The sequence below is a fragment of the Protopterus annectens genome, chromosome 2.part0 (assembly GCF_019279795.1).
Source record: "Protopterus annectens isolate FY-2018-M chromosome 2.part0, PAN1.0, whole genome shotgun sequence".
In the NCBI taxonomy this organism is placed as follows: Eukaryota; Metazoa; Chordata; order Ceratodontiformes; family Protopteridae; genus Protopterus; species Protopterus annectens.
The window spans coordinates 132,851,756-132,868,736 of NC_056728.1; the positions used below are offsets into that span (position 1 = coordinate 132,851,756).

Below are 16,981 nucleotides of genomic sequence, written 5' to 3' on the forward strand. Positions count from 1 at the left end.
TTTATATATTTATTTTACCGCAGGCCACAACTGCCCAAAAAATGACTTTCCTGCCATACGGGAGACAGGTGGTAACCCTTTTAAGCAGTTCGAAAACACACTACCCTGACCAGTGCTCTCTCTGCGTGTTTTGCGTATTGTACGTCTTCTCAAAATGTTATTTGCCCCAGGTTCAGGCAATAATGTTCACCAAGATTAGCTCAACCAGTTGGCTAGCAAACATCAAATTTAAATGCAAGTGACAAGCAGTGTTTTTAAGAACTATGCTTATACTTAATAAAAAGTGAACGATCAGGAGCTGGCACGAACTCGTATATGTTCTTTGCTCCGCTGTTACTAACTTTAGACTGCTCTAATAATTAGAAACATTACGGTATTTAAAACCGAGGGCTATTTTGATCTCTGGAACACCGTAATGTTTCTAATTAGCTTTGCGACGCACACACTGTACAACGATATTGGAATCGCCTAGAAACATCATTCCCCCATTAAAGATACTAATATGCAAAAACACGAATGCAGTAGCTGTCAGCCAAATACCTTTGTAGCATTATTTTAAAATGACGTATCATGAGCTTAAAGGTTACTTCCTACTACAATTATAGAGACTTCCTTAGGAACTCAAGTGGAACACATAAGGGGAGTTTATTTCGTGAGGGACCGATGAGCTTACTTAATAACTGTCCGATTCTGTAATAAATATTTAGTGTGAGATAGTTTATTCTTGAATTGTGAAAAGTAGTAATATCTGAAAGTTGTTCGGGTCCTGGTTTATATAGTTCAGTTAAATTTTTATTCTGTTTATTTTTTGTTTTGGGACATCATGGCGGGTTTCAGTCCCGAACTCATAGATTATCTGGAAGGGAAAATTACGTTCGAGGAATTTGAGAACAGGAGAGAGGAAAGAAGAGCTAGAGAAAGGGTAAGAAAGCTGCAAAGTCAAGTAATCACTTTGCAAAATGCATTAATAGCTTATTTGTGGAGGTAGTTTATTAATACTGCATAATTTGTTGAATTCTGAATTGTCCACCTGTTTTGTTGTTCTAATTACATAATAAAATAGTTCTACTCACGAAATGTTAGATGATGATTTAGCAGTATTGCAATGCAAAATATGATTTGTGATCTCGTATGATCAGAGTATTGATAAAGTTAGTAGTGCACTGTGTTGTTGGCTTTTGGAAGAAATCATTGTTGTACTGCTCATAAATGAATGATTAAAAGAGTACATATCCCCTTAGTTAACTCCAGGTCAGTGTAACTGTATGCAATGGCAGGCAATTGGATGTTACTGGCATACCTCTCAATAGAAAGTTCCTCTTAAAGTCCATATTCTTTCATTGTTCCACATTGAAAGGGTCTGGCACACATACAGTGTTAAGATTTTTTTTAACTGATATCAAAATCCAAGTTAAATAATACTGAGTCACATTAAAGCTTTCTGTTTATAGAATATTTTTTGTTAGAACAGAGAATGCATATAAGAGGCTAGGTAAGAGGATTGTGTTGGCTGTGGCTACTCTGCTTTGGTCACTGAGATAAAGCCTTTTTCTGTGTAGAAGGTCTAGTTTGTAGTGGAGGTTTTATATTGCGTATTGTGTTTGGTGGTCACATTTTTAGGTTTTCAGTCATTATGCCAAGTAGTTTTGGGTGCGGAAACTGTTTTTTGAGTGGTAAAACGTTTTTTTTTCTTTGGATTTAGTATCAGTTGTGAGTGATCCAGGGTTTGATGGATTAGAAAGATTCCTGAGTAATATTCCATGATTAAGAGATGGTGGGTACAGCATAAACATGTCGAGTCATCAGCATATTGAGTAATAGTGGCTTGTTCAGTATGATATATATATCATTGATAAAAAAGAGTAAGGGGCATAGAATGGAGTCTTGTGGGATACCTCATTGTATTGATCTGTATGTTAATTAAGAGTTGTGCTATTTAACATGTTTCCTGTTGTTTAGATAACTGGTAAACCAATATATTGTAGTAATTCAGAGGTCTAGGTTGGACAGTGTGTTGAGAATTAGATGTTAGGGAACCATATCACAGGCTTCAGTGAGATCCAGAAACAATGTGGCCACTAGGTGTCCTTAATTTCTATTTTGGTAGACATAGTTTAGGAAAGACAGTTATCTGGTTTTGGTGTTGTGGTATGGGTGGAAGCAAAATTGGGTATGGATATTACATTTTTTTTTGTTTTTTTAAAGAAACATTTCACAATTTAAGGGTGGACCCATTGTTCTAGGAATTTTAGATAGTGGAGGAAGTAATGCTGTAGCTTTGTAGTTAATGAGTTCAGTGGAAGAGCTGCCTTTATGTAGGGGTATGATGTGGGAGGTTTTCTGTAGGGAGAGTACATAGGCATCTTAAATGCTTCTGTTAATTAGTATGGTTCTAGGTAGTCTACGGAGTTTGCACCAGTTTTGATGTATTCAGCAGAAAGATTGTTGCTAGCTGATGTTCAGTTGTGTGGTTATTGGGAGTGGTAGTGGCTGTGTGTGTGTATGTGTGTGGGATAATGGTGTAATTTGTGCTGTATTTAGCAGGGTGGCAGATAAGTGTTTATTAAATTTGCAGGTTGTGATGGAATTAGTTTTGTGTGGAAAGGGGCTAGGTTGGGCTTTGTTGCCTGTGTCAAGGGGTTATTTATAGTTTACCAGGTTTGACTTGTTTACATGAGTGTTGCAGGTGAAAATTTTTTTTAGCTTGGGTAAATGTGTGTTTTTGTGGTAACTTAGAATTTTCTGTTTATTTAGAAACTTGTTTGTAGTTTGTCTTTTAGCCCTTTTTTCCTTGCCTTGTCCTCAGTATTCATAAATGATTAGTACTTTGGGTTAAATATAGGGTGATTTAACTTTCACGTTCTTTTTATGAGTGGGGGCATGCTGGTTGAGAAAAAGCAGTGAGAGGTAGTCCTGATTGGGCCAGTTATAAAGGTTTAGTGTTTTAATGAAGATAGCTGGTTAAAGTAAGAAAGCTTTCTTAGTTCTTGAATTGTACATTTTGTGAAATTTTATTGCATTTTCTAATGATAAATGTAGGATAGTGATTACTTAAGGAATCAGGAAGAATATCTGTCTGGGTTGTATTTTCTGTGTTGGTAGTTAAGATCGAGTCCAGGATTGATGCATTGTTTGAAGTTACTTTGAATCTGTTGTCTTGGGTTACTTAAGTTAGGTTGAATAAGTACAAAGTCTGTTGAGGGCTATTGCAGTTCAGAATGGAACGGTCAACATTTAGGTCGCACAAGTATCACCAGTTCTTTATATATGTGGAGGGTTGGCCGTGAGAGACTATTTTCAGTTATTTTGTTTAGTTTTTGTCACTGCTAGGTGGTATGTAAATGCATGCTATAAATATGCTTTTGTGAGGACTGACTGTGAAGGTAATTTGGAAGAGTCCACTTTGATAAGTTGGGGATTTCTAATTGGTAGGTGTAATGGCTGAATACAGTTAGGAAGTGTTATAGATACTTCACATGCTTGGCTAGATGTCCTGCTTCTTCATCTTTGATGTTTGGTGTAAAACTGGTTTCAGTGGCCACTAAGATGTCAGGTGAATGGGATGTGTTGAGTTTTGACATTTTGCTGCAGTGGCTGCAGACCTCCATATTAAAGATTTGGTGGCCGGAAGTGCATGGTTGACTGGGATTTTCATAGGTTAGATTATTGTTCTAGGAGTAGTAAAAGTTATGAATGAAGATTTGCATTGTTCTGATGCCAAATTTATGAGACAAATTTGTTCTTTTTTGAGGGAGTACTGTATCCCTGCACCTGTCTAGATTGTTAACAATACTATTTGCACTACTTGGGAGGACTGTAGGGGTGGGATCCGAGTGCTCTGCTCTAGCTTAACTAATTTCTATTCAGAAAAGAACAGTAATAATTCTTGGTTAGATGCTTTACTGTGAAAAATATCATCCCTTCATACCCTTCCATACATGTAACTGTTCACCAGTTTAGTGATGTACTTGAAAAAGTGCTTCATCTGATGTGCACTGTGTGTTGGTGAATGGTGCAGTGAAGAGTGCATATCAGTTTGAAATGCAAACTTGCACTGAAGAAAGAACTCTCAAGTGTTATATCTGGTGTTGTTTAAGACCTGTGAGTCTGCATATTCATAAAAGTTGTTTTTATTCTTATTTTATTTATTCATTCATGCAGTTTGGTAATTGGGATAGAGTACTGCTATAAATGGACCGATTTTAATCTCAGCCTGGACAAATGTAAGTGACAGAAGACAAGCAAGTAAAGTATTATGAATATAAGCAAAATTTTACATGATGATGGCAATGAATCAGTAACTGTAATAATAAAGTACACAGTATAAGGGACACTAGGAGGGGATGGTTAGAGTAAGGAGGGGAAAAAGAAGAAAAAAGTAAAGAGTGAAGGAATAGAGAACAAATTATAAAAGGTAGCAAAATTAAGGTAAGGTCACACAGAAATTAACTACGTACAATACTTACAATGTGGAAGGGATGTCACATATTATTACTGGTGGGAAATAATGTGAGGTTAAGTAGTACAAATCAGTGCAGCTTACATAGTCAAGCATACCAGAGAGCACAGCTTTAATTCACACATTTACTTAATAACATAGGATGCTATCGCTGATATGTGTGACTTTTTTGTTTTTAAGTTTTTCCAGCTTTAACAACGTTATTGGTTAATAGTAACAAAACTAAATTTTATAAGTACAACAAAATTAAGCAAAAAAAAATTAAATTAAACAAAAAACAAGACGAAAAAAGGAAAACTCCAAAACAGAATAATATTCAATACTGAATACGTAAACTAACACAGGATGTGACAGCAGAAACAATCTAATTGAACACCTTACAACTAATGAAACATTTATTAGTCACCATGTCTATACAGAAAAAAACTCAACTAGGTCATAATGTTGCACCGAGGTAGACTGCTTCACAATTAAATTTCTTTTTTTGTCATAGATAATGTGTACTGATTTCACTCAGTTCTAGGTCTTGCATAAGCAGCTTAATATCAGACAGGTGAGGGGAATCCTTCCTTTTCCAGGACCTAGTAATCACTTTTTTAGCAGCTAACATCAGAGTCATCATTAAACGTTTCTGAGATGAATTTAAAACAGTGGAAAGCTGAAACCCATTAAAAACAGAGGGACGAGGAAACCCTACCTGGCAATAGCATGATACAAATTTCCTGCTACACAGATTTAACGTTTTCTAAAACTGGACATTTCCAAAACAAATGCATCCAGTCTCCTATGGTTCCAGAATCCCATCTCCCATCAAGTTGTGGGATACCCAGGAAAAATAAGTGACAGACTATTGTGGTGTGTAAAAATACTTAAATACACATTTAAATACACATGCCAACCAAAAAAGCGCACTGTTTATGACCTTGTAGCATAGAGAAGTGGAGTTGCCAGTTTCATCCAAATTTGTGGAGCACTCGATAATTTTTAAGATCTCTTTCCCACAATATTCTGTATTTGCTGGCATCTTGAGTTTTTAATTTATTAATAATCTGCACAATACAGTACACCCACCTCAGTATAGACAGGACCTCTGTCATACTTGTCCACCACTGTACCCGTACTGGCCAGTCCATATGAGGATGAGGACCTTTTTTTATTTTTTTTTAATCTTTCAGTTAAATAATGATTTAATTCCTTGTTTACCATCTGAGGTCCAAATTTCTGTCTGGTCATGAAACTGTCCCCTTGCCCACGTTATTCCTCAAATCTCAATGAGGGCATTCTCAAAGTTCTTTAAATTCAAAAATAGCAGATGCACTAGTCTTTTGCTTGAGATATGTTCATCGAATCAATTAGAGGAATCCTTCTCATTCAGGGCTCAATGAGCTAACTTCAGTAGTTCATGAGCAATCCAGTTGCTACAGGGCCTAGTCAAGACCCTTCTTCTAGCAATTTTCTTATAAAATATCTTCAGACCACTGACATGAACTACAAGGATCTCTCTACAAATAGTATGATCTCTCATGAGAGTATATAATATTTTAAGTTTGGAAGCTTTACTGTAAAGTTCCAGATGGTTTAATGAGGCGCACCCTGCACATCCTGGAATAATAAAACAATCCCACTGAAGTCTAGGTTTGGCACCATCCCATAAAAAGCCACTTAGCAGCCTTTTTTAGGTGTTTGCAAAAACATTGGAGGGGAGGGTACAGTGTAGCCTGGAAGGCCTACATACATAGAGGGAATATGGACCAAGTTACTTCTCAAATCTTCTGGGGGAAGATTTAATCTCAAACCTTCAGAGTTCTGAGCGTACACTTCCACTTTAAGAAATACCTTAGAATATGTTTTTAATAAAATATGGAATTACCCGGGGGTAGAATGTTTGTTTTTAATAAAGTAATGAATTGCTCTGTATTATCCTTGTAGGTATAAGCTGGTCATATTTAGTAAGGAAAGGAAATTCCTGAGTTATTTGAAGGGAAGGAATAATACTAACTCCAGGTAAGTATCTCAGTCTTGTTCCTATTAATCTTGTACCCAGCCAATGCTCCAGACACACCTAGCTGAATAAAGTTGTTACTTTGTTTTTCTTTTATTTATTGTGGTTGACTTGAAATAGATGGAGTAGTGGTCAAGTTCTTAGACCTGCATTTAGCATTCAGCATAGCGTGGGGCTTAGTACAGACATAATGTGTTAAAGTAGTTTGTTTAATGGGTGGATAACAGGGAACAGTAAATAAGTTTTGTCTTGGGGAGCTCTTTATTTGTTTTATTTTGTTTAGGTGTTTAAGTGGGCAAATGGCCTTAATGCCCTTTTCAGTAATGATGCCTTAGTGTGAAACTTGAGAGGAAGCCCAAAATTTTGTGGTTAATTAATGAGTAATCTTGTAGAGAGATTTATTCAGTTTATGTAATATAAAGACAGACTACATAGAGATTTTTGTGAAGTGAGTAGACACATGTATAGGCAAGATAGCTTGGGCATTTAGTTGTTGATGACTTAAATAATTGAAAAAGTGGTTCAAGGTGGATGCCTGAATCATTTCCTGAACTATTTTTTGGGTGAAACCAAAATGGCATTTTCTGGGAGTAACATAAATGGCACTGAAGTTATATGATGAAAATAGCGATTATTAACATTAGAATGTTTTTTTGTCTGCCAGTGCTGAAGAACAAACTCCTGTACAGTTTATACATCTAAGGCATTGGAGCCTGGCTATGTCATCACTGTGCTGCGAGTTACTTCGGAGCATGCTGCACTAGATAGACCTTGAGCAGAGGACAGAGTTTGTGTCAAAGCTGGAAGAAAACTTTAGAAAAAAATGGTTTTGTTTTTCACACTGATGATATAACATCTGCTGGTAATGTAGAAAATACAAGTAAGTGCACCAGGTACGAAAACTGTAGCAAACACCAAGTCGACTTTTTACAAGTCACCAAGTAAATCCAATCCAATGAATATAAGACACAAACTCTTTATTAGATAAAAAGTTAAAGCGCTTTTCGTCTACTGAAATCAGTAGACTTCTTCAGAACTACAAAAGTAAAAACTGAACTGCCATCTTAAATAATACCATTTAAAAAGCATCAGCTGACAGTAATAAAATTCCATTACTAACAATCTACTCTTAAAGACATACCCTAAAAATACAAGTAAACGCACAAACAATATAGTTTGAACCACGAACCCTTATTCAAATAAATGTTGTTTTACTAAAATGTTTATAACATTCTTTTAGCATAGTGTCAACCCCAATGGTTACTTTAATTCTTAAACTCTCTTCAAGTTACACTAATGTTAAAAAATCTAACATCTTAAACTTTTCAACTTAAGTAAACAACTAATTGAACACAGGTCATTAAGACCTGGAAATGCATATGAGTTCAATTTTATCTGCCACATCAATTCTTTCTCTTCAAGTAACAAATGGAGGGGGGCACCTTGATGGTTATCAATAATTTGGTCAATTATTATAAACTTAAAGGAATGGCCCTTACATAGAGAAATGTGTTTAGCTAACGCATTCTCTAACTTGCCCTTCTTTATAGCGTATAGGTGTTCATATATTCTGTCCTGCAGTCTACGTTCGGTCTTACCTACGTAGAACCCTGGACATTGTTGGCACATAGCTAAATAAACCACCATACGGGAATTGCAGTTTGTTCTATGTTTCAAATTATATGTTCTTCCAGTAATAGTAAATTTGTTGGTCTCAAAAATACTACTACACCTATTACAATTCTGACATTTAAAGGTACCTGGGGTTTTAACAAACCGGGGTGCTGGTTTTTCTAGTAGGTTTTTCAAATTTCTTCCTCTCCTGAATGTAATTTCAGGCCTAGATCCCAATTTGTTATGCAATGGTGAATTAGTTTTAAAAATGTCCCAGTTCTTTCTAATAATATCAATTACAACGTGACTATCAATATTGAAGGTTAAAATAAGTCTAGGATAGTTCTCTTTATTAACTCTTGTAGTGTCAGGTAAAAAGTTATTAGATACATTTGATGAAACACTCACATTTAATTGTTCTCCAATCAATGGTGTTACAAAAGATGTACTGAGTATAGGTTTAAATACTCCTGTGTGCCTTTTAAAAGTAACTTCTCCTATTAATGTTTCCAAGGCACACAGGAGTATTTAAACCTATACTCAGTACATCTTTTGTAACATCATTGATTGGAGAACAATTAAATGTGAGTGTTTCATCAAATGTATCTAATAACTTTTTACCTGACACTACAAGAGTTAATAAAGAGAACTATCCTAGACTTATTTTAACCTTCAATATTGATAGTCACGTTGTAATTGATATTATTAGAAAGAACTGGGACATTTTTAAAACTAATTCACCATTGTATAACAAATTGGGATCTAGGCCTGAAATTACATTCAGGAGAGGAAGAAATTTGAAAAACCTACTAGAAAAACCAGCACCCTGGTTTGTTAAAACCCCAGGTACCTTTAAATGTCAGAATTGTAATAGGTGTAGTAGTATTTTTGAGACCAACAAATTTACTATTACTGGAAGAACATATAATTTGAAACATAGAACAAACTGCAATTCCCGTATGGTGGTTTATTTAGCTATGTGCCAATAATGTCCAGGCTTCTACGTAGGTAAGACCGAACGTAGACTGCAGGACAGAATATATGAACACCTATACGCTATAAAGAAGGGCAAGTTAGAGAATGCGTTAGCTAAACACATTTCTCTATGCAAGGGCCATTCCTTTAAGTTTATAATAATTGACCAAATTATTGATAACCATCAAGGTGACCCCTCCATTTGTTACTTGAAGAGAAAGAATTGATGTGGCAGATAAAATTGAACTCATATGCATTTCCAGGTCTTAATGACCTGTGTTCAATTAGTTGTTTACTTAAGTTGAAAAGTTTAAGACGTTAGATTTTTTAACATTAGTGTAACTTGAAGAGAGTTTAAGAATTAAAGTAACCATTGGGGTTGACACTATGCTAAAAGAATGTTATAAACATTTTAGTAAAACAACATTTATTTGAATAAGGGTTCGTGGTTCAAACTATATTGTTTGTGCATTTATTTTGTGCTTTTACTTGTATTTTTAGGGTATGTCTTTAAGAGTAGATTGTTAGTAATGGAATTTTATTACTGTCAGCTGATGCTTTTTAAATGGTGTTATTTAAGATGGCAGTTCAGTTTTTACTTTTGTAGTTCTGAAGAACTCTACTGATTTCAGTAGACGAAAAGCGCTTTAGCTTTTTATCTAATAAAGAGTTCGTGTCTTATATTCATTGGATTGGACTTACTTGGTGACTTGTAAAAAGTCGGCTTGGTGTTTGCTACAGTTTTCGTACCTGGTGCGCTTACTTGTATTTTCTAAGTTATTTGTGGCTTTTGTGTGGAATCTGCTGGTAATGTCCCTTGGTGAAACTGGTATTGCACATGGTTTTAAATTTTAAGCATGTATAAAATTTTGACAACGTAGTGGAGATTTGTAGTGCAGGAGCTAAAGGTGCATTAGGGTTTAGGGTGCTTGTGCAAGTGCAGTGGTTGGACATGGGGATAGTTCCCATTTTCTGTTTATATGATTTTAGCTGCAATTTTATGATGTGTGGATATCTATTATACGTTTGCTTACTCTGTTTCTATTAGTTTTAATGGTAATTTTCTCACAAGTTTTTGCTGATAGATCTGTAAATTATATATGATTTCTGCTCTTTCTGTTTGTGGTTTATAGTCTGTGAATATGTATGCCTGCTGTGCTTCTTGTAGTCATCATTTTAACGAGATTGGTTAAAGTTTTAAAGCAGATATTCTGATAGTAAACCTCACAGACTTTGTATGTGTGCTTGCTTCGGCAGCACATATGCTAAAAAAATTGAATGATACAGATAAGATTAGCATAGTCCCTGCATCCCTGCTCAAGGATGACATGCAAATTTGTGAAATTAATATTGTGGAAGCAGAAACATTTTTTGATAGTGAGGACTTTATGGGCCATACATTTTGTACATGTTCCATGCTATAGACATGCATTATGTTGTATTTAAACACTAGATAATTTTATCTCTATCAGTGTTTCTCTTTGTCTGTCAACAGTAGAACTGATATCTGTTTATCTAATACAGTTTTAGAAAAACTTTTTTTAAATAATGTGCACTTTGCAGTTTTTGCTGGGTGCTCCAGTTTCCTGCCACAGCTCAAATACTTGGTGTGGATGAATTGGCACAAAAATAAGTCCTCTTAAGAGCAGAGAGAGAGATCCAGAATTATGTTCTCTTAAGTGCAGGAAGTACATGAGGCATTGTTTTATTGGCTATAATGATACCACACATTTTTATAAGTGATTAAAATATGTAGAGTTGTGTGAAACTGCTATCTGTCTGAAGTACATTAGGCTAAGTAGGGTTATAATTTAGCTCACCCAATTTGTTTGTGTTGTAGTAGGAATAATTTCATTTCATAACTTCACATCAGCGAACCAAACACATAAATACACAAGAACATACTCGGAGGCTCTAAATAAAAATCTACCTAAGCAACAGAGACCTCCAAAGCAGACATCCAAGCAAACGCTACCTCAAAACAAAACACGCACAACACATAGCCCACAAAGTCAGTGTGCCAAGCAGCCACAGCCCTTAAGGCTGAATAACACACCTGATACTCTTGTAATAGGTGACTCTATTGTCAGACACACTGACGTCCCACTCACCAGGCTGAATAAAGAGAAGGTCATGGTGAGCTGCCTGTCGGGTGCTAGGATCCGCCACATAACGCAAGCACTCAGGTCACTCCAAAGCAAATACAAATATGACTCAGTCATTGTACATGCTGGTGTGAATGACCTGAGACGTACCTCCCTGGACTACATGAAAAGAGACCTAGAGGAGCTCTCTGATCATATAGCCCAGGCTGGTATGACCCTGACCTTGAGCAGCATCTTACCCTCACTTAGAATGATGCCACAGTACAAAGACAAAATGATCGATTTTAACAATTGGCTAAAATTTTGGTGTCATTCAAAGGGGATCCAGTGTCTGTCAGCCTGGGATGACATGCTCGACAAGCCACGTTGCTTCGCTAGGGACGGCTTGCACCTGTCACCACTGGGCTTTCGGATATTGGCAAAGGCTCTTGCCACCCCATAGTGCCTTTTTTAGGCAAGGCTCAAAAGTCAAACCCACCCCCATAGACAGCACAAGGAACAAGAAACTAAGGGTAATGCTGTTTAACGCCAGAAGTCTTAACCTCAAGATCCACGCACTCGAAGCTCTCCTCAGTATGGAGAACATCGATATCTGTGCAGTGACAGAAACCTGGTTCAAGGCTCCAGAGAGCACCCCAGCACTACCAGGCTATACCTCATATCATGCTTTTCGGCCCCAAAACCCGGACCGAACCACAAAAGGAGGTGGAGTTTCCATCAAGGATATCCACAACTCCAGGTTAGTGGCATTGCACGAAGTATTGGAGACCATCCATGTGCAACTAACAGTGGGCAAGACTGCTTTTCAGTTTATAGCATCCTACAGACCACCCTCTCAAAGTCAGGAATCCCACTCAGCTTTACTGAAAACATTGGAGAACATGAAGATCTCTCCGAACACCATTATATTGGGTGACTTCAACTACCCAAACATTGACTGGGAGCACTACTCAAGCCCCAGCACCTTAGCCCAAAGATTCCTGGAAATTATAAACTCAAATGCTATGGAACAACTAGTCACCACTCCCACAAGAGGGGACAACATACTAGACCTGATCATTACCAACATGGGGACTCTATGCTCCACACCAGAAGTATATCCCTCATTGGTAAGATCAGACCATAAATTAATTTCACTGGATGTCCACATCCCGACCCCACCCCAGCCCAGAAAACCACAGTGAAAAACATCTCAAAGCGAACTTCTCACTTCTCAAAACCGAAGTGGAATCCTTCAAGGCCCCAGGGCCAGTGGAAACTACGGCCCAAACTGCAGAATCCTATATAAACGCATTCTACGGACATCTCCAGGAATGCATGGATCATGCTATCCCAAACAAAACCAAGACCCAATCATCCAAAGGCAGGCGTCCAGTCTGGTGGACCCCTGCCATAAATAAACTGTACAACAGAAGGAGGAAGCTACTACATGATAGAGCAAAATCCCTAATAGGGAAGGCATCTCTGATCAGTACCAGCAAAAAATTACGATCCCTCATAAAATCCTCCAAGGCCAGCTTCGAGAGAAAAATTGCACAGGACACCAAAGACAATCATAAGGCTTTTTCAGTTATGTTAGGAACCTGGGATGCAACTCCCAGACTTGTTCTGAGTTGATTCTAAATGATAAAAAATACACTGAACCCACAGACATCGCCAATATCCTGGCAGACAAGTTCAGTGCAAACCCCCAAAAGAGCAAGTATCTATCCCGGCAGAGGGCTGCCTCCCAAACATCTCTGATGCTCAGGTGAAGGCTGCCCTCTCCAAAGCAAAAAACACTGCTTCCATGGGACCAGATGGCGTCCCAGGTTGCGTCCTACATGAGCTCCAAGAGGAACTAATCCCTCAAATAAAACAGCTATACAATCTCAGCTTCACTACAGGATATGTGCCCACAGAATGGCGTACAGCAACAGTGGTCCCACTCCACAAAGGTGGAGCCTCTACGGACCCTGGAATCTATTGCCCCATAAACCTGACTAGCTTAGTCTGCAAGGCTATGGAGAGGATCATCATGGAGCTCATAAACAAAGACATTGGGGACCTACAGACACTAGATCCTACCCAGTTCGGCTTTGTCAAGGGCAGATCCTGCCTTTTGAACCTGGTTGACTTCTTCGAAACAGTCACCAAAGCCATAGATGAAGGGAAGGTAGTCCACACAGCCTATCTGGACCTTGCAAAGGCATTTGACACAATACCCCACTCGGGCATCATAGATAAGCTATCCAGCTTAAATATAAACCCCTATGTCACAAGATGGGTTGCAAACTGGCTCAAAGACAGAACCCACAGAGTGAGAGTTGCTGGAGCCATGTCAGACTCGAAACCGGTCACAAGTGGCGTCCCACAGGGTTCTGTCCTGGGACCACTCTTGTTCGGTATATACTTTTCCGAGGTACAGGCAAACATGGAAGGACTATGGCTCACCAAGTTTGCAGACGACTGCAAACTGGGTGCCATAATCGACTCTCCAGCTGATACAAACATCCTTCAAAAAGGTCTCACAGAGACAGATAACTGGTGCCAGCGCCATGGTTTAAAGCTAAATGCCAAAAAATGTATAGTCATACCCTTTGGCAAAAACAATGTGCCCACAAATTACCACATAGGCGGAAACCCATTAAGTACAGAGAAAGTTATTAGGGACCTGGGGACCCAAGTTGATAGCAATCTCTCCTTTGAAAACCACATTGCCAAAGTGGTTAGAAAGACCTTCTATATAGCCCACCTCATCACGAAGGGTTTCACATCTAGATCAAGAGAGGTAATCGTGCCCCTTTATTCATCCCTCACCAGGCCCATTATAGAATACAATGCCCCTTTTGGGATGTACCTTACCCGACACCTGCAGCAATTAGAGAGACCCCAAAAGTATCTCACCAAGAGGATCAAGAGTCTCAAACAGATGCCATATGCTGCTCGGTTAAAAAAACTCCAGCTCTACTCAGTTGCATACCGCCTACTTCGAGGAGATCTATGCCTGACATACAAAGCTATGTCAAATCCAGAATTAATGGACATGCTCCACCTCAGTAAATCTAAATCCCTTAGAGCCACACGCTCGAGGGACTTGAACCTCAGCACAGAAATAAATAGAACTTGCTGGAGGGACAGGTTCATAACCCAGAGGCTCCCTTCGCTCTGGAATAGAATTCCAGTTCATGTGAGGCAGAGCACCTCACTGAATCTCTTCAATAAGAATCTCGATAAGTGGATGGGGGATCGTAGGTTTGTCCCAGGGATTACTCCCGTGTCACTATTAGACAGAGGCACAGTAAACTAAACCTTAAAAAGGGCACAGTATACTCAAATCAAGGGGTGGCTAAGCCATACAGAATCGGGCTAGGCTTATAATTGCCCCAGGGCAGATAGCCTAGTATGAACCTATGAACCTATGTATAACAGTTGATTTAATAAGAATCTCTTAACTTTTCCCCTCTATTACCCTTGCTATCACTGATGACAAATTTTTAGTACATCTTTTACTCTAATCATCTCTTTAATATTTTAATCGAAAGTTGGGTTATAGGTTATTGTAGGTCTTGCTTTTAAATAAGCCTGTTGATAAGTAGATGTGTAATCCTATTGTAGTTAAGGATTCAGTCTAAATAAGTTTTGTCTCCAACTTTCCTCTACACGACAGAAGACTAATACGTCTGTAGTTCCTAATGTTATAGAAGTCATCATTATACTTAACTATAGTTGTAATAGTCCATTACTTTCCGGTCATGCCTGTATAATAAACTACTGCCGAGAAGATGGAGCTGAACTTCTGGTAAGTAAAACTTCTGTAATGGATCAACAAGGAAGGTGTTGCTTTCCAAGAATAGTAACATTCAGACTGTTGATATAGAGACTGGGCAATGTTAGCGTCAAAGCAAGACATTTCTTAGCTGTTTTTGGTGTATGCAATAGGGTAGATAGTACATTTTAATGAGGTCCATAGCAGTGCATTGTAGTGCTTTGCTTATATTTGTGATTGCGCAAATATTTCTTCTCTCCAAGCTGTAATTGTTTGTACAAAAATTTGATAAAGTGCTGTTCTAGGGCAAATAACTTTAGTGTAGTAGTGTCTGCATATAAATTCCATCTAATAGGTGCATAGTAACGCCTACAAGAATGAGTCCGTTATCTTCCAACTTGTACAATTTTTGTAGGACTGCTGCTCACAGACGGGAGACTGTTTGTTTTTTTCAGAAAGGAAAGTAATTGTCCTCCTGTATGCCATGTTTTCCACCCTAAAATCTAACATAATGAATTATTTGTAGTTTTTGTAGTATTTGTCTCAGATCAAGAATTTGCAGAGCATCAAATGCTGATTTTTCTAAACTTCTTGTTCTAGAGAAGGTGGCAGTGGTAGTCAGGTGGGATGGTATACCAGATGTCCCTATCCCCTGTAACAGTCCCCAATTTATCCTATGGGATCCCTGGGAGTTTCTAGACAAACTGAGTGATGCAATCTCTCCAGCATGTCTTGGATCTATCTTTGGGCCTTTTTTGATTGGGCCTTGCATGGTACACCTCGCACAGGAAGCACACAGGGGCCTCTTCACCAGGTGCCCAAACTAACTCAACAAGCTCCTCTCAGTTTGGAGGAGCAGCAACTCTGCACTGGGATATTTCAAAGTGCCAAGTTCAGTATTCTTTGGGAGTTTGAGCCCAGCACCCCTGAGAAGATCCCCATTCCACTGCTTGCATCAGTGATCTTCTTCTTTTGGTTACCGCCTAAATTTCAAGAGATTTGGTGCTGTTACTCAAGTTCAATCAAGAGATGGACCATTTTACCGAGACATTGAAAACAAAACCCACAAAATTAAAACTCTGGATGAAGTGGGGGCAACCTCCAACAACCATGTATAGGAGGATTCATCCCCTGGGCAGCTTACATATGCTGAGGTTGTATAACCTCAACCAAAGCAGCTTATTGCTTGCTCTCATATGGTTGCCAAGCTCACAGTGACAGGGGAGGATGGAGACCTAGCTTGACTTGTAAATTGAAGACTCCATCTTGTGACTGTTTATGCTTTGCCATCACAGTACAGTAAAATTCCTGCAGTAATGTCGCTGTTGCACCCTTCTGCTAGTCATTCTTCTGAACCCTCTGCACTTACTCGTGAACAAGACCTTAAGAATCTTAAACTCCTTCACCGCTCAGCTACAGAGGATAATGCACTGTTTTCGTGGAGAGAATCAGGTTTTGATTTTCATCCCATCCACTGTAGACTGAACAGTCAGTCACTTTATTGTGTATTGGAAGTCACAGTCGCTTGAGACGTAGAAGACCATATTGTCTGCAAACAAAGATATAATTGTCCTTTCCTCAAACTGGATACTCTTGAAACTTTGACTGCACCTTGATATCTTTTCCACAAAAAACACTGTACTTTCTCTGGTGTCTTTTTTCCTAGTACAGTTTGAAATGGGAATAGCTACAATACTGTTGTGGGAAACGCACTTCGTATAGTACCCCATTACAATAGTCCTTGTAATACGTTTTATATTGTGGAGAGAAAAAAGGGATTTCAAGATGAGGTTACAAGAGCATGCTAGGGACATAAAAAATGGTAAACTTGAAAGCTCTGTTGCAAAACATTTTATACAGTCTCACCATGGGAATCCAGAGGGGTTGCAGGGTACAGTTTTGGAAAAAAATTGTTCAAAGAGGTATATGTACAGAAGTGAAGAAAAAGCTTTTATATAAGGAGACTATTTTTATTCTTAAAATTGGTACCCTGACCCCTGATGATCTGAATGTAGATTGTAATTGGAAGGTTTTAATATAATTTTATTGAATAATTGTTTAATGGAGTTTAATTATGT

At 38.2% G+C, this 16,981-nt stretch overlaps 1 protein-coding gene and 1 pseudogene across 1 annotated transcript in view; both read left to right on the top strand.

Moving 5' to 3' along the window:
* Positions 1–634: 634 nt before the first annotated feature.
* GTF3C3 (general transcription factor IIIC subunit 3) overlaps positions 635–16,981 on the top strand; it is a 701,049-nt gene continuing 684,702 nt past the window's right edge. The window contains exon 1 of the mRNA XM_044060620.1: positions 635–922. Coding sequence (XP_043916555.1) covers positions 824–922 — 99 coding nt within the window. The 5' untranslated portion in view covers positions 635–823. The remainder of the gene's footprint in view (positions 923–16,981) is intronic.
* LOC122793832 lies at positions 10,292–10,404 on the top strand (annotated as a pseudogene).